General features: G+C 42.5%; 1 protein-coding gene across 1 annotated transcript; it reads left to right on the top strand.

The window, feature by feature from the left end:
• Positions 1-393: 393 nt before the first annotated feature.
• On the top strand, positions 394-25,737 carry dnah10 (dynein axonemal heavy chain 10). The gene is made up of 75 exons (XM_070903823.1): positions 394-622; positions 1,137-1,147; positions 1,865-2,062; positions 2,297-2,527; positions 2,719-2,909; positions 3,082-3,280; positions 3,379-3,573; positions 3,740-3,910; positions 4,344-4,520; positions 4,614-4,769; positions 4,883-5,049; positions 5,152-5,303; positions 5,409-5,573; positions 5,670-5,877; positions 6,003-6,159; positions 6,244-6,723; positions 6,821-6,979; positions 7,064-7,180; positions 7,279-7,381; positions 7,502-7,680; positions 7,778-7,989; positions 8,156-8,316; positions 8,417-8,646; positions 8,724-8,846; positions 8,954-9,187; positions 9,274-9,497; positions 9,591-9,860; positions 9,969-10,152; positions 10,273-10,407; positions 10,753-10,905; positions 11,098-11,286; positions 11,589-11,735; positions 12,307-12,498; positions 12,616-12,734; positions 12,824-12,982; positions 13,090-13,225; positions 13,312-13,434; positions 13,523-13,654; positions 13,782-13,998; positions 14,355-14,474; positions 14,596-14,741; positions 14,828-14,980; positions 15,080-15,340; positions 15,431-15,603; positions 15,692-15,785; positions 15,973-16,140; positions 16,316-16,504; positions 17,010-17,181; positions 17,273-17,476; positions 17,554-17,634; positions 17,823-18,020; positions 18,162-18,323; positions 18,429-18,603; positions 18,811-18,992; positions 19,123-19,259; positions 19,336-19,553; positions 19,718-19,939; positions 20,125-20,272; positions 20,404-20,683; positions 20,797-21,026; positions 21,128-21,401; positions 21,522-21,626; positions 21,731-21,885; positions 21,987-22,141; positions 22,325-22,508; positions 22,656-22,856; positions 23,340-23,549; positions 23,662-23,757; positions 23,852-24,023; positions 24,116-24,247; positions 24,486-24,697; positions 24,797-24,964; positions 25,084-25,264; positions 25,340-25,485; positions 25,591-25,737. The coding sequence occupies exons 1-75, from the start codon at positions 394-396 to the stop codon at positions 25,735-25,737; spliced, it is 13,236 nt and encodes a 4,411-aa protein (XP_070759924.1).
• Positions 25,738-26,142: the final 405 nt, after the last annotated feature.

The raw sequence follows: 26,142 nt of genomic DNA, 5'->3' as shown, positions 1-26,142 counted from the left end.
TTTATTTATTTTAGTCATCATGATTGTCGATCGACCTATCGCCATCATGCTTTTTAAAATACTGAATTTTAACATAATTTTCCCACATGATGTTTCCAATATACTATAAAGGTTTTCAGATCCTTGACCATAAAGCTGCACAGACAGCTGCCTTCCAGTCAACACTCTGGGAACAAGTTTCCACCAATTATCTCCAAACTATTGTGGCAGCCGAGACATTCGATGGTTGTCATGGCAACGTAAGACCGCTAAACTACAACACGATTGCTACGGTAGTTGTTGAAGCTACTGACAACCGCAAGTTAGTGTTGACAACGTTTCGAATGGCGACAGGTTAACTAGGAAGTCGTTTTTAATTCTCCAAATGTTAAATGATATTTGATTTTTTTAAAAATGGTCCACGACGATTTACGAGTGGAGTGGATCCGACAGTGCGTATCTGCCGGTTTCAATTTACCGGACTGCCCCGACTGTTTCGACGAACTCCTCAGTCGGGGAGATGGAGAAGAAGAAGCGAAAATTATCCGTTATTTGAACTTTGTCTCCGAGGAAGACTCGCCGTCATGTCTTCTGTTTTTCAAAACTATTAGAGAGGAAGAAATTGAAGTTGAAATTCCAGTCGGTAAGTTGGCAAAAGTGTTGCCCCAATGTGTGCTATTAGCATACATTTGAGCCGTCTAAAAGATAATTAGCTAACTAAACCGGCGATGTCTGAAGGTTAATTATCATTATCTTCATATTTTGATTTGTGTTAACGTGGATAATAAGACTGCATCTAACTACAGTTTTAAACCTAGAAAGCAGGACAGATGGAGATTCCTCAGATCCTGACAAGAAGTCCAGGACTGGAAGGGGAACAGAGATAACTTCAGACTCAGAGGAGACAAATGAACAAAGTCTCGGCCATGTAAGATCAAACTCGAACCATCTCGTCTGAATTGTGTCTTTCAACCTGTGGCTGTGTTTGAAATCATATAGTCATGGAGAGGATAGAGATTATACCATTTTTGAAACCCATGTCTGGTTTTGTATTTTCAGAGGACTGAGGTTCAAGTGGTCTATCACATTGAGCTTCATGTTGCAGTAAACCAGTACCCAGAGAGATTTTTGAAATCCCGTGTCTTCTACTTTCTCAGGAATACGAAGGGTAAGATGACAGTTCAGTAACATTACAATAAAACAAGCTTCTATTGCACATAAAAAGGATTAACCAAGAGATTATTATTTGTGTTTTAAATAGAGACCATTGTTGAACCACTGGACATGAATGAGGCCAGAGTCCTGATGCCCAGGCTATTTGACATTGGCCTGCATAATGGACACCCTCTTCTTGTCCTGCGAAACAAACTTGCCCAAGTAAATAAAATGAAAAGCATGTCATAAACAACCACACCAACTACTAACAGTCAGACAAAAACTACAGCAGCAGAAAAACTGTCAACATCAACCACGCATATCAAACATTTCAGATTTTCTGAATAAATACAGGATGTCTATTTTCACTGTGTCTCTGGTCAGGTGTATATACCCCTGCTCACTGCCCACCAGATGAAGATAACTGGTGCAGGATATCAAAGTGGGGACGTTTCTCATCAGGAAGATACCAGTGGGGAGGGTGAAGAGGAGAGTCCAGTGAAGTCGAGTGGACAATTCACGATCCGTGATGAATTGCTCAACAGGACGCACAAGTTTTTGGGAGTGATCAACACAACTCTCCAACACCTTCAGATTCAAGGTTTGTTTTACTAGATATACCAAGGGCTATTTTTAATTTCAGGAGTTTATCAGTATTTGACTTCGAAAAAACAAGTCAAAATGTTGCTTATTCATGCTTATTTTTAATGCTAATTGGATAACATTTCAGAATAAACAGTACAATCTAAAGATCAGTCTCTTCATCACAGATGAGATTGCGCTGCACATCCCTGAGCTCGACCTGGAGCCGGAGGTGGACGTACTGCTTTCTAATCCAGAGTTGGTAGAGAAGTTGGAGCAGTGCGCGATGAACTGGCAGACTCAGATTACCATTGTTATTGAGGAGCAGCAAAACAAAAAGCCACAGGTTTGCGACTCTCTCCATATATTGAGTTTCAACCCGGGCAGGCTCGGTGGTGTCACAGTTAAAGAACTTAAACTTCAGCTGAAGGACTTGGGCTCAAGCCCAGCATTCACATGTGTAGTTGCTGCTGAAATGTCAAGAAATGAAAAATGAAATTATTAGGTAGAAGAAAGCATAAAACATACACAGTGATATCCATAGATCAATGTGAAACATTCACTCTCCATTTTCCTCCAGGCACCTGGCCCCATGGCCGAGATAGTTTTTTGGCAGGAGCGTGCATCCATCCTGAGCGCTCTGAGTGAGCAACTGAAACAGCCTGTGGTAAAGAAGATCTTGGAGGTGATGACCAAAGCAGATGCAGGCATTGTTCAGACCCTGGAAGGAACGGTTGCTGAACTCACTAAATACCGCGTGGAGTCAGACGATAATTTACGCTTCCTCAGCACACTGGAAAGATACTTCATGGTGAACCTTTTATAAAAGCATTATTGCACAATATTCTTTACACTGACTTACTCTTTTCTCAGTTAACAATGAACAGTGTAACTACCAAGACTTGACAGTTACAAAAGCACACTTGCCAAGAATTTTTTTTTCCATCAAAATAGTGACTCCAGCAATTGTTCTGCTATCAAAGTTACCATTGTCTGTTGTAGAATCTGGCTACTGGAGCAGATTTTGGTGTGATCCTGGAGACCATCCCTCCTCTGATGAACAGCCTGCAAATTGTGTGGATTATCTCTTGCCACTATAACACAAATGAGCGTATGGTCCCTCTAATGGAGCGTATTGCCTGGCAGCTGTGTGAACGTGTGGATCAAGTAATTGATGTCCACACACTATTCAAGTAAGTGTGGATACATTTCAATTTTTACATTGGATGTTCAGATTCAGCTAGAGTTTACATTTAACTATGTTTTATGATGCCAATATTGTTCAGTAGTCAGTCAGAATCCTTTATGTGTACAGGTTGCTTTGTGGTTTCAGTATAAGTTAACAATGTGCTGTGCCTTGGACAGAGATAAGAGGGAAGTGGCCAAATCCAAAGTGCATGATGCTAAGCAGGTTCTGGACCAGTGGAAGTCATCCTACTTTGAGGTGCGCGCTGAAATTGAAGAATCAGGCAGGGATCCACGCTGGGAATTTGACCGTAAGAGACTGTTTGAGAGGACTGATTACATGGCTTCCGTCTGCCAGGACCTGTACAATGTTTTGCAGGTCAGTGTACATACCCTCCATAAATACTGACCTCTCACTCAATAACTGAATGTGAACGTATAAAAAGCAACGTATATAAAAGCATTTGTGTTGTGCAGATTTTGGAGGAGTTCTCTAACATCTTTGGTCCAGAGCTAAAAGGCGTGACCGGTGACCCAAAACGCATTGATGAAGTGCTGTGCAGAGTGGATAGTCTGGTTTTGCCTATAGAGGATATCAGTTTCAATCCTTTCAATATCTGCAAGTTGAGCAGCTGGAAAATGATCATGCAAGACTTCGACACTACGGTTCAGGTGAGTTTAGGATCTAGAATGCAGGAGTTGTGAAAATGTTCTGGACCAACACAACAATTTAAATAAGCATGGTATCTTGTCACTTTGCACCAATAAAATTACAGCGTTCTCTGTGTGTTGTACCTAAGTTATCAAACTGATCCACTCCCTACATGTGTCTGCTCAGGCTATTGAGGGAGAGGCCATCCACTTCATTGATCAGTCTTTTAAGACACTGCGCTCTTCAGCTGCTGCCTTTGACATGCTCCTGAAATTCAAACACATCCGCTCCAGAGAGGCCATCAACAACCATTTGATGAGAAAGTTTAATGACATCCTGGCTCAGTATTGCAAAGAGGTACTGTACTGTGAAAGCAAGAAAAGGCGCTGGTTGATATTTATCTTTGCAGTTAAATGTGAATGACTATCAAATGATGTGATAATATCAGATCAATACAAAGCTTCAGTGGAGGAACAGTGAGTCCATGCAAGTGTTTTGGAATGTGACTTACATTGTACTGTAAACAAGAATACAAACCTTTGCATCCAACTAAATGTAGTAGTTACCTATGAAACGTATTCCATATACCTTTGCTACATCAAGGTTCAGTTTATTAATCCATACAAAACCTGGAAGTTACATTGCACGCTGCCTCATCACTCAACACTGTTGTATTTAGAAAATATATACAACTTAACAATATTTCATGCTGTGCTGCTGAACCAGTTTATAATTAGGATTTTGAATAGAGTGAACATAAGAAGCCAAAGTATTTTTGTCTTCGTTGTAGGTGGACAGCATAAATGAACTCTTTGAGGCAAAGAAGGACAAACCACCGCTAAATAAGAATGAGCCTCCTGTGGCAGGAGCGATCCGATGGGTCCGATCTCTTTTCCACAGCATCAAACACACCATCCTTCCCTTCCTGAAAGAGCCACAGATGCTGGAGAGTGAACAGAGCAAAGCGGTGAGTATTTTCACTGTTGCACAGCTGTATAATGTAAATATTAAACTGTTAATTCACTTAAATGTTATTGAAAGCCTTCATGTGACTTTTGAGGCCAAGGACAGGTACGTGGAAATGGCAATGCAGATCAGGGACTATGAGGGGAAGAAGTATGAGTACTGGATGGATGAGACAGAACACAACTTGCCATTGCTCATGAAAAAAACCCTATTGGCCACAACTACCAGTAAAAACCAAATCCAGGTAGAAGTGATACGTATCTCTCACTATTTACTTACTTACAACTGTTACTCAGTATTGTGCAAAATACAGACACAGTAACTACTATTCTCTCAAATCCCCTGCATTTTTCTCATTTTAAGGATGTCCCACCAACTGAAAGCAGCCTACAGATGGGTGTGCGATACATTGTGAACTTTGCTCCCGAGGTCAAGGAAATCATTTCTGAGACAAACAACCTTGTGTCACTGGGCTACTCTGTGCCGTACCTTGCTCAAAATATTGCTCTACAGGAGCACAAATTCATCAGGTAATGATCACTCACCAGTAACTGAATACAGAGTTTGTACTAAACCACAAAACTACTGATTGATGTCATCTCTGGCTTGACCTGTTTCAACATTGGTTTTAGGTATGTTGATGATCTGCACAACCTTGTCAACTGCTACCACTCTGTAATGGACCGCCTGAGTGGGGCAAAGTTCGTGATGCTGGCTCAACAGATCAAAGCGGTCAAAAAAGAGATACATTTTGGATGCACAAGACTCAACTGGAATTCCTTGGGTATGATGCTAAAGATGCTATGATAATCTGATCTATGCACACTCGTGGTCTGATGAAATTAATATTGTCTGCAAGATCTAAATCAGATGACGTGTTTGGTTTTAGATATCACAGAGTTCATCAACCGAGGAATTCAGGCTGTCTCTAAGCTTGAGTCAGTTGTCAGTCAGATTCAGAAGAATGAGAGAGATATTGATTCCAAGTTGCAATCCATGGTGATGGCCAACTTACTGAAATGTCCTGTCCCAGATAAATCCAACGACTTACCAGGTAGAATTAACAGAAGGATGTTATTTATTGGATATAATAATTATATTCTAAGAATTCAAATGTATTTTCATTGACTTAATCACAATTTGTTTCTAGGTGTCAAGGAGTTCTGTGAACGTATTGAGCGAGAGCGGGTCAAGACTGTGAATTTGCTGAGTAGGAAGTATGCCGACATTGGACCCCTCATCACTAAGACAGAACATTTGATCTTGGAAACCAGCAGTGGCAAAGCCAAATGTATGGCAGATTATTACATATACTGGGAACGCAAGGTGCTAGAATCCCTAATAAAGATGGTGCTGAGGTAATTACATTATGTTTTTGAAGTGATTTACTTCGTGAGCAGTAATAATCACTGCTCCTTTGAAATGCAGCACAATATCTGTCTCAGCCATTGTAACATCCCACTTGTTGACTTTCATATTGTAGGAGCATTCAGGCCTTCAACATGGCGCTGATGGGAAGTACCGCTCTTTTCCAAATTGATGCCATTCTGTCTGCCCCTAAGATTGTGTTGCAGCCCCAAAGCAATGAGATCTACTGGCTGATCATGCAGTGTGTCAGAGATTGTGTAGAGAGCACCAAGGTGGGATCACCATGATTTTCTTATGTATCACAATATTTAAATTAAAATGTGTGACTTGATTCTGCCCATATTTTTGTGTTTCAGCAATTTGTGCGTTGGATGTGTCAGACCTGCATTGAGTGCCCGCCACAACGTGTGGGTGGTGAAGAGGAGTTGGTGACATTTAGCTTCTACAGTGATGTGTGGCAGCATCCTCAGATAAATGAGAGCGCCATGACAGTGTCCCAGAACATCCAGCGGCTTCTCCTCTCTGTGGATCGGTACCTCGACCACTGGAAACGCCATCGGTCCCTTTGGGAAAAAAACAAAACCATCGTCAATGAAAAGTTTGCTGCAAGAAAACCATCCTGTGTCAAGTATGATGACCGGCTGCAGAACCTTTCTCGTATCAATCAGGAGGTAATGCTGGAGCCTTTGTTTAAGAATGAGCACATCATCCACCTAAACCTGGAGCCTCTGGCTCACACAGTGCGCGAGGCCGCTGAGTCCTGGATCAGTTCACTAGGTAGTCTGCTCAACAAGCCTACCAAAGAGGATCTCTTCAACTTGAGGGATGAACTCATGGTATTGAATCATGCTACACTTTTTGTGTATTGTTTTTATCGTAAATATTCTTTGATTTTTATATGTGATTTATCACTTTGGTTATTTTATACAACAGCAACTCTCTACGAAGCTGAAACAGAGCCCTGATACTTTTGAAGAGCTAAAGTCTGTCCTCAGCACCATCTCAGACATCAGGGATATGTCTCTAGATGTGGAGATGAGATACATTGATATCCAGGAAAGATACAGAACACTGGCCATGTACAAAATGGAGGTACTGTGTGTTTAATGTTAAATTATTGTACAGTTTATATTGTCTCCCTTGTTGAACTTCTTGTGCCCTATTTTCTGTGTGTAGGTTGGAGAAGATGAACTTGAGCTGTTGGCCAATATTGGCCAGATGTGGAGTGACCTGTTTACAGAATCCAGACAAGTGGATCGAAGTCTGACAGACGTCAAGAAATCATTTACTGAGGTAAGACACCAAACCCAAACAGAAAAGCAAATGTACAGTTTTTTTTAGAAATGTACATTTACAGTGCTCTTGCTATTCTCCCTCCATTACACCCAAAGATTACAAAGGAGAAGACTGAAGAGTTTAAGCAGGAGTTGTCTATCTTTGCTGAAAGCTTCAACATGCATGGTCCTGGAGCTGTGGGAGATGATTTGGAGAAAGGTGCTTGTGTACTGGAACCCTGTGTTTAGTTGTTACATCCAGAACAATAATATATGGTGTTAAATCTTGAAACGTAGAAACGTAGTGGAAGGACCAGTCTGTCTCTTTTGTTCTTTGCAGGACTGACCATTATGGGAACATATGAGGCTGACCTTGCCAAGGTAGTGTCAGCACGGCAGGAGCTAGCTAATGCTGAGAAGCTGTTGGACCTACCAGTCACCGTGTACCCAGAGGTTATCAGCATGCAGAAGGACATGAATGGCTTGAGACAGATATACAATGTCTATAAAGCTCAGAAGGTCAGATTTGGAGGCAAATTAAAAATTACATATTGGGACACATTACATATATTTCTGGTCAACATGGTCACGTATTTCATGTGTTTGTCTCTTTCAGGACGCAAAGACAGAGTGGTCTCAGACCTTGTGGGTGGATTTAAACGTCCAGCTTCTACAGGAGGGTGTTGAAGGTTTCATCAAAAGTTTGAGGCAGCTGCCCAAAGATGTGCGGGCGTTACCTGTGGCCTTCTTCCTAGAAGGACGCCTGAAGGAGTTCAGAGAGTCTCTGCCTCTTCTGCTGGACCTGAAGAATGAGGCCCTCAGAGACAGGCCAGTCTGCAGATTGACACCAGAACCTAATAAATCTGACACCCAAAAAAAAGCTGATTTATTTATTACATGGACCAGGATATAAATATGTAAATATGTAAATATGACAAGATCAAATGAAACTCTAATAATAAAAATGAACATGTGTTTATATTGCGGGCCACAGACACTGGAAGGACCTGATGGACAGGACCGACACTAGCTTTGAGATGAACCCTGACAGCTTCACTCTGGAGAACATGTTTGCTATGGAGTTGCACAAACATGCAAATGTCATTGGTGACATTGTCACCTCTGCTGTAAAAGAGCTCAGTATTGAGAAGGCAAGTTTCCGTCATTGTGAATTATCTCAAACTGGAGTTAGGGATCAGTTGCATCAGTTTATCAGTGAAATCATAAAACATATTATCTGTGTGCTTCCAGGGAGTGAAGGAGGTGGTGGAGACTTGGGAAAGCATGAAGTTCGGTGTGCTGCCGTATTTTAAAGGTACCCAGGAACGTGGTTCCATTCTGGGTACAGTGGACGATATCCTGCTGAATGTGGACAACGATGCCATGAACTTACAGAGCATGGCAGGCAGCCGCTTTGTTGGACCTTTCCTTGGCACCATACAGCAATGGGAAAAAGACCTGTCCCTTATCAGTGAGGCCATAGAGGTCAGTGAGAGCGGCCACATCTCTCGTCACACTTGCTGATCCGTAAAATCCCTACTGAAAAAATATGTCTTGCACAGGTGTGGTTGCTGGTACAACGAAAATGGATGTACCTGGAGAGCATATTCATTGATGGAGACATTCGCTCGCAGTTACCCGAGGAAGCCAAGAAATTTGACAACATCGACAAAAGGTTTAAAGAAGTGAGTGTTAATATACACATACAAACATAATATTAGCCTGATGAAAGCAAAGTACTCTGTTTCCGGACTTGTCAAAGTAATATCGTCCCCTTCATTGTTTTGTGTAGATAATGAGTGACACAGTGAAGGGTCCAAACATTAAGAGGTGTTGCCTGGTTCCCAACCGGCTAACAGACCTGCAGGCTCTGAGTGATGGTCTTGAGAGGTGCCAGAAGAGTCTTAATGATTACCTGGACTCCAAGCGGAACATGTTTCCTCGCTTCTTCTTCATCTCTGATGATGAACTGCTCAGCATTCTGGGGAGTAGTGACCCTGCCTGTGTCCAGGAGCACATGATCAAGGTATCAGGGATGAGGAGGATCACTGCTTGCCATGTGTGTGAAACATTTTCCTGAAACATTTTTCTTTCTTTTTTTTGTTCCACAAGATGTATGACAACATAGCATCTCTGAGGTTTGATGTGGAAAGCAATGGGGAGACAGTAGCTGGAGCCATGGTGTCTGCTGAGGGTGAGGTGATGGAGCTGAAAAAGCCCATCCCAGTGGAGGGCAGGGTGGAGGAGTGGATGATGGGAGTACTACTGGAGATGAGGAGGACTAATAGAGTCATCACCAAGGAAGCAGTGTTCCACTACGGTGAAGACAGGAGCAGGTGTGTGTGGATACTACATGTGTCTGAGCAGTTTTGCCGGCGTCTGTGTGTGCAAATGAGCCACTGTAGATTTGTCATTTACATGTCTCTCAGGGTGGATTGGATGCTGCTGTACCAGGGCATGGTGGTGCTGGCTGCAAATCAAGTGTGGTGGACCTGGGAGGTAGAGGATGTGTTCAAAAATGTGGAGAAAGGAGAGAAGCATGCACTGAAGAACTATGCTAAGAAAATGCACCAGCAGATTGATGAGCTGGTAACACGCATTACACAACCTATGAAGAAAAATGACAGGCGAAAGATAAACACCGTGCTTATCATCGATGTCCATGCAAGAGATATTGTAGACAACTTTGTACTAAACAGGTAAAGTTAACTGTTGTCACTTTCAACTTTTTCCATTGCACATGACACTGTAACTCTTGTGTTTGAAGGTGAACTTAAATATAATTAAATATGTAAATATCTTTTCAGTATAATGGACGCACGAGAGTTTGAGTGGGAAAGCCAACTGAGATTCTACTGGATCCGGGAACATGACAACCTATTTGTACATCAGTGCAGTGCTTCGTTCTCTTACGGCTATGAATACATGGGGTTGAACGGCCGATTGGTTATAACCCCACTGACAGACAGGATCTACCTCACCCTCACGCAGGTCTGAGAAGTTTTGCTAATTAGTATTAACCAAACAAATGTATAAAACGCTCAAGCAGACACATGTAAAGCTTGTTTTGAAAACAGGATGTCTGTATGTGGGTGTGTATTTGTGATGAAGGCCCTCTCCATGTACCTGGGTGGAGCTCCTGCTGGACCGGCTGGTACAGGAAAGACAGAGTCCACTAAAGATCTGGCCAAGGCTTTAGGCCTTCTCTGTGTGGTTACAAACTGCGGGGAGGGCATGGACTACATGGTAAGAAGCCCACACTTGCAGAGTCAACAGCTACTGAAAAATATCATTTAAACCTGATGTGTGACGTTTTCCTGAGGAAGGGTATCAATTTGTTTACATTATAATTCACATTTAAGATGCTACTGTGTGCCTAAATGATACATACATATCTTCATTTTAAAGAAATACAGGGCACACACATATAACTGTATAATTTGTTTCCTTGTTGCCAATGTGCTCACTTGCATCAGTCTCAAAAGTTGCACTAATCATTTGTATGGAGTGTGCAAACTTTACTCTGTTGGACAGTAGCCACTCTGGGTTTTTTTTAATTATTTTTTTAATTATTTTCCTCTTTGTGTTCAGGCTGTGGGTAAGATCTTCTCTGGCCTTGCCCAGTGTGGAGCTTGGGGCTGCTTTGATGAGTTCAATCGTATCGATGCCTCAGTGTTGTCAGTTATCTCCTCCCAAATCCAGACTATCCGCAATGCTCTCATTCTGCACCTTGAAAAGTTTCATGTAAGTCTGCTGTGGTTATGCAGAACCAGTAATGAATACATCAAAAATAATTCATAGTTTTCATATGAATTCAAGGATATTTCACAAATTGAAGGTTATTTCACTTGTGATAATTTATGTTGATAGCTTGTTTGATAGAATAGCTGTTGACCTTTATTCCCCCGAAACCACCTCCTTCACTATGCACACCAGTTTGAAGGGCAAGAGATCAGCCTGGACGGCCGCATGGGGATCTTCATCACCATGAACCCAGGTTATGCAGGACGCACAGAGCTGCCAGAATCAGTCAAAGCCCTCTTCAGGCCTGTGGTGGTCATTGTGCCGGACCTGCAGCAGATTTGTGAGATCATGCTCTTCTCTGAGGGCTTCCTAATGGCCAAGGTGAGTGTTGCACACGCAAAACACAAATTGCATTGTGACTATTTAGCTGATGCTGTCACCCTGAGCAATGTATGAGCCATGTATATGCAATATTACTATAATGTACAATATTTATATTAGTGTTCTCAGATAATTATGAAATGCAAGGATCATGTTTAATTAATTACTTTGAAGATTTTGTGATATTTTTTGGACAGATGAAAGTTTTTCATATACATTTAGAAAAACATGTAACTCTACACTGCTTACCTACACAGGTCAATTTCTTATTGATCTTATCTCTTCACTTTTGTTAATCTCAGGTGCTGGCAAAGAAGATGACAGTACTGTATAAGCTGGCTCGTGAACAGCTGTCCAAGCAGTCTCATTATGATTTTGGGCTGCGAGCTCTGAAGTCTGTCCTGGTGATGGCAGGAGAGCTGAAGAGAGGCTCACCGGAGCTCAGTGAGGTAGAGACCCCAGAACATTTTTCATGTTTCATTTTCATATACTGAATAGAAAACTTCTCCTATTTGCTTACATTCAATATGGAACAAAGGAGTTGTGTATTTGTGATCCCTTAGCTGTACAGACTGAAGCTTGGTTGCGGTTGGGAATTTGTTATTACACAATGCAATTTACATTCAGGCAGTATCCACCTAGCATCTTGCAACAAGACATGTTGTAGATGTCACAGAGAATATGAAAAAGAGACACTTTGAAATCTGGTATTAGAGCACTTTATTAGAGGCTTTAAGTAGGGGCTGCAGTCTGGCTTAAAAAACTGTCTCTAGTAAAATTACACACAGCCCCATTTTGAAAAACACTCGTATGCAAATCTACATAAAAACCTTTTTTTCTTTTTTTTCAAAAGAACCGTAGGTTTAAGAAACATTGAAAGAGAAAAACTAGTGAGACGTCACACAGATCTTACATTGTAATTGAGTGAATTTTGCTGAAGAGATTTGATAAAGATTCTGTAATGCTTTGTGGTCTCTTGTCACTTATTTGCTGTTTTTTTTACATCTTTCCTCTCCACAGGATGTGGTGTTGATGCGTGCTCTCAGGGACATGAACCTGCCAAAGTTTGTGTTTGAGGACGTGCCTCTGTTCCTCGGGCTGATCTCAGACCTGTTCCCTGGGCTGGACTGCCCTCGTGTTCGCTATCCCAATTTCAATGATGCCGTGGAACAGATCCTGCAAGAGAACAATTATGTCATACTTCCTAACCAGGTGTCTCATCTGGGTCTTAGATTTGATTCTTTGAGATACAGGCAGAACACAACACAACAAGCATGTGAGTGTTTAGATGATGATACACCCTATTCTCTATGCTGTCTCTGGTTTCAGGCGGATAAAGTGGTGCAGATGTATGAGACGATGATGACCAGACACACTACTATGATTGTAGGCCCAACAGGTGGAGGGAAATCGGTTGTGATCAGCACATTATGTCAAGCTCAGACCAAGTCAGTGTCAGTTTACATCACCTAGGTTTACACCACCATCCTGAACTTTTGTGTGGACAATAGTAACCTTTATTTTATCTCATCATTAGATTAGGATTGCAAACCAAGATGTATCCTCTGAACCCTAAAGCCATGAGTGTCATTGAACTTTACGGTGTTCTGGACCCTGACACTCGAGACTGGACTGATGGGATCTTATCCAACATCTTCCGTGACATCAACAAGCCTACTGACAAAAAAGAGCGGAGGTAAATTAAGGATTAAGATTAAGATGATGTCATTCATTCATTCATACATTGAAAAGAGGAAGAATTTCTGTGGAATGCTACATAAAGACGTGAACTTTGACCCACAGGTACATCCTGTTTGATGGGGATGTGGACGCTCTGTGGGTCGAGAATATGAACTCAGTGATGGATGACAATAAGCTCCTCACTTTAGCCAATGGAGAACGGATCCGTTTACAGAGTCACTGCGCCCTGCTGTTTGAGGTCTGTCTGAATTTCAAGATTGCTGTCAGCTTTTTTTCTGCAAAGTAACTTTGAAAGAATAATTTAAGATAACTTCACTGTCACAGGTTGGAGATCTGCAGTATGCTTCGCCTGCTACTGTCTCCCGCTGTGGGATGGTTTTTGTTGATCCCAAAAACCTGCGTTACACCCCATTTTGGCAGAGATGGGTGAACAACAGACCTGGCAAGGTATGAGAAAAAAACATATACACTATGTATTCATTGTACTTCGTTATAATTAAAAAACATCACAATATATATGTTTTTTTCTTTCTAGGAACAAGAGGTGCTCAACAAACTGTTTGAGAAATATGTGCACAGCTCTATTGACATGATTGTGGATGGTATTGTTGATGGCAAACAGGGCCAGAAACTGAAGACTGTCGTCCCTCAGACAGATCTGAACATGGTAGGTTAATCTGATCCATCTCGAATGTACTCCAGTACTGGTATTGTTGTATTTATGCATGATGAAATGAATGAAGATTAGTATAGTCCCCTATTTAGACTACGATTTGTGTTGACTGTGTGTTCAGGTGACTCAGCTGTGCTTGACACTGGATGCGCTGCTTGAGAGTGAGAGCAGCAGTGCTGAAGTCCTGGAATGTTACTTCCTGGAAGCTCTTTACTGCTCACTAGGGGCCACGTTGCTGGAGAGCTGCAGGACCAAGTTTGATGAGTTTATCAAAAGGATTTCCTGCTTAACCTCAGTGCATGATGAGAAAGCCCTGGCTGGACCTGGTGAGATCCCAGGTAAAAAGCAAGAATGTGGACTTAGATGATTATGAAATTAGCATACTTTATCAAGATTATGCGTTTATTGGTATACCCTTTTAGGTACAGTTTGATAGTGAGTTACTTTTAATATTGAATACTAGAGAGCAGGGTTGGGAGATATGACTCTATATAATATGGGATTATAAAAAAAATGGCTGTCCATCATTGCAAACACTTGTGAAAATCAATAAAGAGGATTGCTTTATGGTTTAATAAATAAATGCATTAATAAATATCAGGGTGAAAAGAAACCCAGTTTTACTTTTATTTTTTGTGTGTTTTGTTGTATCAATTTTCTTATTATTGATAAGAAAATGTCTGCATCCATACAGGATACCTCCCGACTTTGTATGATTTCCATTTTGATGGGACACAGGAGAAGTGGGTTCCCTGGAGTTCCCTGGTCACCAAATACATCCACAACCCTGAAATAAAGTTTGCTGATATTCTAGGTAAAGCAGGGAGGGGAGGGCAAATGAAGTGTCCTGCATACATACATATGGATTTAAACTTTTTGGCCCTCCCAAGCTCCTTCTTCCACTTTGATTCCCTCATCCTCCATCTTTGCTTTAGTGCCAACTATTGACACCATGAGAGCCAGCTGGATCCTGGAGCAGATGGTGAAGATAAAGAGGCCAGTGCTTCTGGTCGGAGAGTCTGGCACCTCCAAGACTGCCACCATTCATAACTTTCTGAAGAACCTCAATGCAGATACAAGGGTGAGTTTACCATCTAACCATGCATGTGTACATTTGTTATGTCACTTGAGTTTGAATTCTTTAAATTTCTTCCCTTTTGTCTCTAGATTACTCTGATCATCAACTTCTCATCCAGAACGACTTCAATGGACCTGCAGAGGAACCTGGAGGCCAATGTGGAGAAAAGGACCAAAGAGACCTACGGGCCTCCTATGGGGAAGAGACTGCTGGTCTTTATGGATGACATGAATATGCCAAAGGTACCTGCTCCAAGCTCTCAACCGAGTCTCTCCTTTACTGTGGTGAGGGACAGCACTTGTATGTTTGACATTATTGTAATATACTCTATGCTCATCCAGGTGGATAATTACGGCACACAACAGCCTATCGCACTTCTGAAGCTGTTATTGGACCGAGGAGGCATATATGACAGAGGGAAGGAGCTTAACTGCAAAATCCTCAAGGACCTTGGCTTTGTTGCTGCCATGGGAAAGGCAGGAGGTGGGAGGAACGAGGTGGATCCCCGCTTTATCTCGCTCTTCAGTGTCTTCAGCATCCCCTTCCCTGCAGTGGAGTCTCTCAACCTTATCTATGCTTCCATTCTCAAAGGCCACACTAGAGTGAGTATCTCTTTCCACATAAAGCAATGCAAATCAGAATCTCAGTCATCCACATCACTCAGATTTAATAAACTTGATCAAACATTTTAGCTATTCGAGGACGCCCTTCAGAAGGTTTGTGATAAAGTCACCTTCTGCACTCTGGAACTGTACAACAACATCATCAAAGATCTGCCACCCACTCCCTCCAAGTTCCACTACATCTTCAACCTGAGGGACCTGTCGAGAGTCTACAATGGACTGACCCTCACCAAACCTGACAGGTCTGATCAAGTCACTTTATTAACACATTAAAACAGTTAGAGGTCTATGTTTCTGAACGTCTTGCTTCACCTGATTTCTCTCTAACAGGTTTTTGACTGTTACCCAATTTGTGCGTGTCTGGAGAAATGAGTGCCTGAGAATTTTCCATGACAGACTCATTGATGAAACTGACAAAGCCTTGGTAATAATTATTAATAATAGTAGTAAATATTTACTGTAGATTCTCCTTTGTATTGACTGCAGGGACAAATACAATATGTGTAATTGTTCCTCCAACTTTAATTACAAATGTAGGCTCACAATCTACTGTGTACTAAATAGTGTTCTATTTCAGTTTCAAATGTACCCAATGTGTTTTTTGCCACCAGGTCCAAGGCCACTTAAAGAACCTGATTGAGGAGCATTTCAAGTCAGACATGGAGGCAGTCATGAGGGACCCAATTCTTTTTGGAGACTACAGGACAGCCCTCAGTGAGAATGAACCAAGGGTCTATGAGGACATACAGGACTATGATGCTTCAAAAGCCCTGTTTCAGGTAATGTCAAGTTATTAACTGTGTTATTACCTGTGCCTGGGGCCTCAGTCTAATGTTCTTTTTGGAATGTAATAGTATAATTATGTGACAATAGTTTTTGACATTTGTTTCAATTATTTTCTGCCATTCTGTCTTTAAATATACTGAAAGACCGCTGTGTTTTTGCATTCTGCAGGAAATTCTAGAGCAATACAATGAGAACAAGTCAAGCATGAACCTAGTACTGTTTGATGACGCTCTGGAGCATCTGACCCGGGTGCACCGCATCATCCGCATTGATCGTGGCCATGCACTGCTCGTCGGTGTGGGGGGCTCTGGCAAGCAGTCCCTCACCAAGCTCGCTGCCTTCACTGCCGGTTGTGAGGTGATAAAACACAAGAACCATGATGGGTGTGGTGAAGGGCAAATGATGGCTTAGGGTTATAGAGATAAAAGTCATGTATGCTACAATTACACTTAAAGCAGAGCAAATAGACTTTTTATTAATGTGTGTTTATTTGTTTTCACCACTGGACACCAATGAGTCATGCCAAGTAATTGGGGAATATGTTATAACATTTCGATTTACATATGTGGCATCTGAGTTTTGAATATTTGACTATAACTTCAGTGAAGCATTGGAACAAGAAGATTTGGAATATAGTTATAGGGGACACTGTCTTCCAATGTGGAAACAGCAGTCTTCTAACTTTAAAGCGGCTAAAGGAGAATTTGAAAGGGTAAATTAGGGTTAGAGAGGTTATGAAGCATTAAACCATACCTTCATCGTGATCTTTTTAACTTTGATTTCTATGTTGTCAAACATCACGTATGGAGATATTATTGCAAAGAAATCTCCAGCTTCTAGTAATGGCATCTGCTTTTCCCAGGTCTTTGAGATAACACTAAGCAGAGGATACAGTGAGTCAAACCTCCGTGAAGACCTGAAAACACTGTACTTGAAGCTTGGCATTGAAAATAAGAAGATGGTGTTCCTCTTTACTGATGCCCATGTTGCTGAGGAAGGCTTCTTGGAACTCATTAACAACATGCTCACCTCAGGTTGGATATCACTCTACCCTCCGGCTCACACTACATTTATCTTTCTTAAAAGCTACAGCTGTAGTACTCTGGTCGTGCTCTCTCTTTATAGGCATTGTTCCTGCATTGTTCCCTGATGATGAGAAGGAGTCAGTTCTCAACCAGCTTCGCGATGAGGCTCTTAAGATGGGAGCAAGTCCTTCTAAAGAGAGTGTGTGGCAGTACTTCGTCAACAAGAGCGCCAACAATCTGCACATTGTTTTAGGCATGTCTCCAGTGGGAGACACCCTGAGGACACGCTGCAGGAACTTCCCAGGTGAAATACGGTGTCAGGCATCTTGATTTTAATAACATTTCTGACTTGATGTTACTTACTGTGTACGTTTTTCTCAGGACTGATGAACAACACTGTGATAGACTGGTTCCTGCCATGGCCTCCACAGGCGTTACTTGCAGTGGCTCAGTCTTTCCTCGGTGCGTAATTACAAATGTTTATACATTTTTCAAATGCATGTGTTATGGAAAGGTTTGTTTTCAGACAGCCATGTAAGGGCTTTCTTTACTTTATTTAGCTGTGATGAGACCCATAGCTGTAATACTATCTCTATAATATCATTTTTTTAAAGAATTCACCAAGTTTTGTGTCTTTTGTTTTTATACAGGTGAAAGTCCAATGATTCCTGAGGCACACTCTGCAGCAGTGATAGCTCATGTATGCATGGTCCATAACTCTGTGGAAGACTATAGCAAGCTGTTCCAGCAGAAACTCAGGCGTTGTAACTATGTTACTCCAAAAAACTACTTGGACTTTATTAGCACCTATTCTAACCTCTTGGAGGAGAAGGACCAATATATCCTGGGTGAGAAGATGGAACATGTTATAGATTTGGTGGCTCTGTTGGGAGAGTTAGACTGGTGCCACACGGCAACTGTGCTTTAATATCTTTCTGATGTTTTGTGAGACTGATGTTTTTTTGTCCACTTGTTCTCTCCTGTTCCAGCTCAGTGCAAGCGTCTAGAGGGAGGTTTGGATAAACTAAAGGAGGCCAGTGAGCAGCTGGCTGAGCTGAATGTTAAGCTAGCAGAGCAGAAGGTGGTCCTTGCTGAAAAGTCCACCGCTTGTGAGGCCCTTCTGGATGAGATCACCACAAACACGACTGTAGGTCAGTGAGTACCTGCATCTCTTATATGATAAACACAGTGTGCTGTAGGCTTGGGAAACTAAACACAGCTGTTATAAACCACTTATCAATAACTTTTCCTTCTAGCTGAGGAGAAAAAGACTCTTGCAGAAGACAAAGCCAAAGAGATTGAAGAGCAGAACAAAGTGATAGCCGTTGAGAAGAAAGAAGCTGAAAGTTCCCTGGCTGAGGCTCTGCCGGCATTAGCGGCAGCTCGCAACGCCCTGCAAGACCTGGAAAAGTCTGATGTCACAGAGATCCGGTAATTTCTCCTCCTTACTCAGAGCATCATCTTCCTTCTGTTATTGAAAAAGCTAGCGATGAGGGCCAAATTCATCCAATTCATTCTGCAATGTAGACACCCATACTAAACCTCTGTAAAGAACAGATGATAACCCAAAACATCTGTTCCCATCTGTTAATCTATCCTCTCCCTCTATCTGCCTCTTCCTGCTGGTCCATTGTGCAGATCCTTTGCCAAGCCACCCAAACAGGTGCAGGTGGTCTGTGAGTGCATCCTGGTGATGCGTGGCTACAAGGAGATCAGTTGGCAGTCAGCCAAGGGGATGATGTCAGAGGCTAACTTCCTGCGCTCGCTGATGGAGATGGACTGTGATTCCATAAACAACAACCAGGTCAGGACGGTCAAAGGTAAGTCGGCTTCATTATCTATGGAAACCTTGGTAATAATAATACCAATATGCTGTATATGATTAGTATATGATTATAAACTGCATTTGTGTAAGTATGCCACAGTTCTTTGCAATTTCCCCATGCTTAGGCTTCCTAAAGAACCTCCAGACGACCTTTGAGGAGATGCAAACCATCAGTAAGGCTGGCTCAGGAATGCTCAAGTTTGTCGAGGCTATCATGGGTTACTGTGATGTTGCAAGGGAGATAAAACCCAAGAGAGAGAAGGTAATGTAAGGTTTGTAAGTTATAACATTATGCTCTATAAGAAGGAACTCAGATTAAACAGCCATATTTTTCTTAGGTGGCACGTCTAGAGAAGAACTTCTTTCAGAGTAAGCGGGAGCTGGAGCACATTCAGAGCGAGCTAAGCGATATTCAGAAAGAGTTGCAGGCTCTTGGAGAGAAGTACCAAGCCGCTATCGAGGAGAAACAGCTGCTACAAGAGGAGGCTGAGCTTATGGAGAGGAGGCTGATAGCCGCTGACAAACTCATCTCTGGCCTGAGCTCTGAGAACGAACGGTGAGGCTGTAAAAAACACATGGAGTCACAACACTTCAAACACAACTATGAGCTAACCCTGCTAAGAGTTGCTTATTTGCTAATTTTATTTTATTATTTTATTTTATTCCTTTCTTTGTCCTGTTTCTCCTTACTACTCCCTCTTTTCAACTATTCCCACTCAGGTGGACACAAGATTTGGAGGAGTTGAAGCAGCGGCGCGTGCGTCTCCTGGGTGACTGTCTGATCTCTGCTGCTTTCCTGAGCTACGAAGGGGCCTTCAGCTGGGACTTCAGGAATGAAATGGTATACCAAATATGGCTTAAGGATGTGCAGGAAAGAGGCATCCCCTTGAGCCAACGGTTCAAAATGGAAAACCTTCTGACGGATGAAGTAGAAATCAGCAGGTGAGGAGTGTGTGTTCACGACTGATTTGAGAAGACATAACAATTTGTCCTATCAAATGATTTGATAGGAATTAGGTGTTGTGGAGCAGGTGCTTGTTGCAAATATGTGGATTTGTCTTTATTTCGGCTGTACTCAACACTGACTATGGGGCTAACTATGTGTGTATGTGAACCCTGTGTGACAGATGGGGCTCAGAGGGCTTGCCTCCAGATGAGCTGTCAGTGCAGAATGGAATCCTCACGACCAGAGGGAGCCGATTTCCCATGTGTATTGACCCTCAACAGCAAGCCCTCAACTGGATTAAGAAGAAGGAAGAAAACAATAACCTCAAGGTACAAAAAGCTTGTACAAGTTATGTGTCAATACTGCTCACAGGTCCCACAGCCTCCCACCGCTGACAGCACCAGAATCAACACATTAGAAAGAGTCACGACGTGCTTGTCCTGTATCTGTTTTTCCCCAGATCTCATCTTTCAATGATCCAGACTTCCTGAAGCAGCTAGAGATGGCCATCAAATATGGCTTCCCATTCCTTTTCCAAGATGTGGATGAGTATATCGACCCTGTGATTGACAATGTCCTGGAGAAGAATGTAAAAGGAGCAGAGGGCAGACAGGTCATCATGCTGGGTGACAAGGAAGTTGACTATGACCCCAACTTTAAACTGTATCTCAACACTAAATTGGCCAACCCCAAATATTCACCATCAGTGTTTGGAAAAGCCATGGTCATTAACTACACTGGTAAGATCCATTGGCATGGCAACCATAGTTTTTGTCTGTAACATTTGAACAGCATGTACTAAATGCTTTGTCTGCCTGTGTCTGTCCATTTATTGTATCTATGTTACGTGTAGTGACCCTTAAGGGTCTGGAGGACCAGCTGCTGAGTGTCATCATGGGCTTTGAGAAGAAGGAGCTGGAGGAGCAGCGTGAGCACTTGATCCAAGAGACGAGCAACAATAAGAAGCTGCTGAAGAACCTCGGGGACTCCCTGCTCAGAGAGCTGGCCACATCTACAGGCAACATGTTGGATAACACAGAGCTGGTTCACACGTTAGAGGAAACAAAGTCAAAAGCCCGTGAGGTCAGTTTGACTACAGCAAGCATCAGTGAACTCATGGAAGAATAGCAATTTCACTGAAGTCATTAATCCTATTTTTTGTTATTCGATGTTGTGATCATCAGGTATTTGAGAAACTAAAGTTGGCTCAGAAGACATCTGTGGACATTGATAAACTCAGAGACGGCTACCGACCTGCTGCCAAGCGCGGTGCTATCCTGTTCTTCGTACTGACAGAAATGGCTCTGGTGAACAGCATGTACCAGTACTCTCTAGCCTCCTACCTGGGCGTGTTTGACTTTTCACTGCGTAAATCTCTGCCTGATTCTGTCCTGCTCCAAAGACTGAAGAACATCATGAACACGCTGACATACAGTGTTTATAACTATGGCTGCACAGGTACAATAATAATGATTGAATAACATAATAGATGGAAAAAGTTTCTCTTTCTCAAGATAAATCACAGTATTTATGATTACCTTGCAGATGTTATAACCTGAACTGTCTGCATATCCTTAGGTCTGTTTGAGAGACACAAGCTGCTCTTTTCTTTCAACATGACCATCAAGATTGAGCAGGCAGAAGGGAGGGCACCTCAGGACGAGCTGGAGTTCTTTATCAAGGGTGAGATATCCAGAGAAGTTGAAAATATTCAAGTAAATTACAGTGATCACAAACGTGTATGCACACAATGTTCAAAGTAAATCTTATTTTTCTCATGTGTAAAGGTAATCTATCCCTGGAAAAGAGCAAGTGCAAAAAGCCTTGTGACTGGCTTCCAGACCAGGGCTGGGAGGACATAGTGAAACTCGCAGAGCTATTTCCTGAGCAGTTTGGCTCTCTGCCTGATGACGTAGAGAAAAATTCCACTGACTGGAAGTCTGTAAGTGACCACAGTGACAGGAGTCATCATAGGCATTTTACTTAATCGAGAGAGTTTATTGAGTTAATTGAGAGTTTAACCCTCACTCACTTTCTCCTCAGTGGTATGACTTAGATGGACCAGAACAGGCTCCATTCCCCATGAAATATGAGGAGAACCTGTCGGCCTTTCAGAAGCTGCTGTTGCTGCGCTGCTTCCGTGTGGATAGAGTCTACAGAGCTGTGACTGACTACGTCACTCTCACCATGGGCGAGAAGTGAGACTGTTTCTATTGCAGTAATGCAGTTAAATCTATATATATATGTGTATATAAAGTATATACAGTGTATGTATAAACACCACTGTGGTGTAGATTAAGTTGACTAAACACAATTATTTGACAAAGTTAACGGAGAGAAATCAAGCCCTGAGTTTCCACGTTTTTTGTATTTCTGTGCAGATATGTACAGCCCCCTGTGATCAGCTTTGATGCCATTTATGAGCAGAGCACACCTTCCTCCCCCATCGTCTTCATCCTGAGCCCCGGCTCTGACCCAGGCAGTGACCTCATGAAACTAGCAGAGAGGTCAGGCTTTGGAGGCAGCAAGTTCAAGTTCCTTGCCATGGGCCAAGGCCAAGAGAAGGTGCTGAAGACTTCTTTTCCATATCACAGCCATGAAGCTTTAAGTGTGTTCCAGTGAAATGAGTATAGGGATCACTAAGTCACCACACTAAGTAACAGTAAAAAGTAAAGAAGTTGAGGGTAATTGTCTTCTGTACCTGTGATAAAGGTGGCACTGCAGTTGCTGGAGAAGGCGGCATCTCGTGGTCAGTGGTTGATGCTACAGAACTGCCACCTGCTGGTAAAGTGGCTTAAGGAACTTGAGAAGTCCTTAGAGAGGATCACCAAGCCCAACCCCAACTTCCGCTTGTGGGTCACCACCAACCCCATTAAGGATTTCCCCATCGGCATACTGCAAAAGTCTCTAAAGGTGAAACATTTTCTCTTCGCCTTCAGTAGCGCTTTCTTTAGATTTTTTTGTCGACGGCAGCGTTAACTTTCCAAGATCCAGTAGTGGGCGCAAGGATTTACTCAAATAGGTGTTGTATTTGAATGTTTTTAATCTGTAAATTGGGAATATGACATTGTTGCAGCAAGGTGATACGGGATAACCACATTCAATGAGCATGGAAGAAACAGTCACATACTTCCAATACATATCAAATTGTTTTGTGAAACTAGTGTCATCTCCTTTAATCTGTCTTGTTTTAACATATTGATACTCATTTGTAAAAAATCTCAAAACAAGGGAAACTGTGCTAGGAACATTTTAGTGAAGATTTTAGTTATTTTTATCCATATTTTGTTAAGAAACAAAAGTTTTAAAAGCTGAATATGAGACCAAATGGCTTGTTAAGAAGCTACAATAATAATGAATCAGCGTGTTTACATGTACTTTTAATATTGTGTGCAGGTAGTGACAGAGCCTCCCAACGGTCTCAAGCTGAACATGAGAGCCACGTACTCTAAAATCTCCCATGAGACCTTGACTGCGTGCCCACACCCTGCCTTCCGCAGCCTGGTGTACGTGCTGACCTTCTTCCATGCTGTGGTTCAAGAAAGACGCAAGTATGGCAAGATTGGCTGGAATGTCCCCTACGACTTCAACGAGTCTGACTTCTTCGTAAGTTGCGCAGGAGTAATTTTTTGTTGGATTTTTAGTCTCTATGTAAGTGGTACAATATCAGTTATATTTCACTTTTTAATGGTTTAAACAATGTAAATGTGCTCAACAGGTGTGTATGGAGATCCTGGACACCTACCTGACTAAAGCTCACAACCAAGGAGACAGCAATCTTCCCTGGGGCAGTCTTAAATACCTTATTGGAGAGGTGAGACTAAATTAATTGTGTTTAAATAAAATGTATATCCATTATCTTTCTAGCCGATGCTGTAAGTTTAGCATGTGTGTATAATGTTTTATAGGTGATGTATGGTGGGCGAGCCATAGATAGCTTTGACCGAAGGATCCTGACTGTCTACATGGATGAGTACCTCGGAGACTTCCTCTTCTACAACTTCCGGCGCTTCCACTTCTTCAGCAACAAGGATGTAGATTACAAAGTCCCTCCAAATGGGCCCAAGAAAATATATGTTGGTCAGTTGTTACTTTCATTACTTCACGTTCTCTTGCTTTAAAACAAGCATTTCCTGCCATCACTCATACCTTTACCCTTTTATCTGGCACAGATGAGATTGAGACACTGCCACTGGCAAACACTCCAGAGGTCATGGGTCTTCATTCCAACGCGGAGATAGGATACTACACGCAGGCAGCTAAAGACATGTGGACCCACCTGATAGACCTGCAGCCTCAGACTGGTATGATTGTCTTTCATCTCTCCTCTTAGTGAATCTCAAAAGAAGAAATTCTACCGTTGCTTGTCCGCCTCCACATTGACTTCTAAATGCCGGAGAGCATCCCTGGAAGTAATATTTACTATTTTCCAGAAGGAGAAGCTGTTCCCTACTGTTGAATGATGTTTGCTTTACTCTCTTTGCCACCACGCTGCCAAGTGCTTCCTCTCTTATGTCCTTTACACACTCTCTAATGCCTCAGGTGAGTCTGGTGGAAGCATCAGTAGGGATGAGTACATCAGCCAGGTGGCCCAGGACATTCAGAACAAGCTGCCCAAGTTATTCGACATGGACCTGATCCGGAAAAAGTTTGGCACGGACATTTCCCCGACTTCAGTGGTGCTGCTTCAAGAACTGGAGCGCTTCAACAAACTAGTGGTCCGCATGCAGCGCTCTCTGGCTGAGCTGCAGAGGGTGAGGAGGGGCAGAGGACAACAAGATATTGGGGGGGAAAACATCTTTGTGCTTCTCACAGGTTTAGATTTAGATTTCTGATTCTCCTGTGTCCCCTAGGCCTTGGCTGGTGAGGTGGGTATGAGCAGTGAGTTGGATGAGGTCGCTTGGGCCCTTTTTAATGGTCACATCCCTGCCATTTGGAAGAAGTTGGCACCTGACACCCTGAAGTCCCTCGGCAACTGGATGAGCCACTTCAAGAGGCGTTATGAACAGTATAATTACTGGGTGTGTACAGACACACACACATAGATGACCTCTTATATGTAGCCTTCTGCATTATTTTGGCATTACAGGTTGGTTAATAAACTAATATATCTTTTCGTCTGACGTCTTGTGTCCACCAGGTGAATGAGGGAGAGCCAAATGTTATGTGGCTATCAGGACTCCACATCCCAGAGTCCTACCTGACTGCCCTGGTTCAAGCTGCATGCAGGAAAAATGGCTGGCCTCTGGATCTTTCAACACTGTTCACACAGGTGACCCAGTATCGCAGTGAGGATGAAGTCAGCGACAGGCCTGGACAGGGTAATGAAATGACACTCACCACTTGCAGCATGATTAGTGATGAGTTATACAGACTGATAGTCTTTTCCCCTGCAGGCTGCTTTGTGTCTGGCCTGTATCTGGAGGGAGCAGACTGGGACACGGAGAAGGGCTGCCTAGTGAGGAGTAAACCAAAAGCTCTGGTTGTTGAACTGCCCATTCTCAAAGTCATCCCCATAGAGACACGCCGCCTCAGGTTACAGGTGTGGACCACAGGCACTATGGGCCTCCATACAATACTCAAGTTCACTATTTTGTTATTTTTTTCCTAACTGTCGTGTGTACTTTTTGTGTGTTTTGTACTGCAGAATACGCTGCGGACACCAGTGTACACCACGTCCTTGCGGAGGAATGCAATGGGTGTGGGGTTGGTGTTTGAGGCAGACCTGTTCACCACCATGCACATCTCCCACTGGGTGCTCCAGGGAGTCTGTTTATGCCTCAACGCTGACTAAAGAAAAGCCCTCAGCCTCACTGAGCTGGTTAGATTTCACCCAGTCTGCCGTTTTACAGAAAAAAAGCGATACTTCTGGGCAGATTACAGGGAAACTAAATTATTATGAAAGATTGCACATGGTTTTAAATATATATTAATAGGGACACATAAGATGGGATGTTTGGCTCATTGTCTACTTGGTAGCTTTCATTATTTTCTCACTAGATGGCAGCACACAACAGTGCTGAACTCCTCAACCTGGAGGGTAGCTCCAGGAATTTCTTCGTGGTGTTATAGTGGACTAAAGTGCCAAGAGGTTACAGTGAGTCAGGATCTTTCAGGTGTAAAAGTTTATACTGCTGTTTGTGAATGAATAAATGTTTACAATCCAGTTAAATCGTGTTTAATCTTTCTCTTTCTTAAA

The sequence above is a fragment of the Enoplosus armatus genome, chromosome 4, assembly GCF_043641665.1.
Source record: "Enoplosus armatus isolate fEnoArm2 chromosome 4, fEnoArm2.hap1, whole genome shotgun sequence".
In the NCBI taxonomy this organism is placed as follows: Eukaryota; Metazoa; Chordata; class Actinopteri; order Centrarchiformes; family Enoplosidae; genus Enoplosus; species Enoplosus armatus.
Note: the sequence above shows the minus strand (reverse complement) of the source record. Positions and strands in the feature narration are given on the sequence as shown.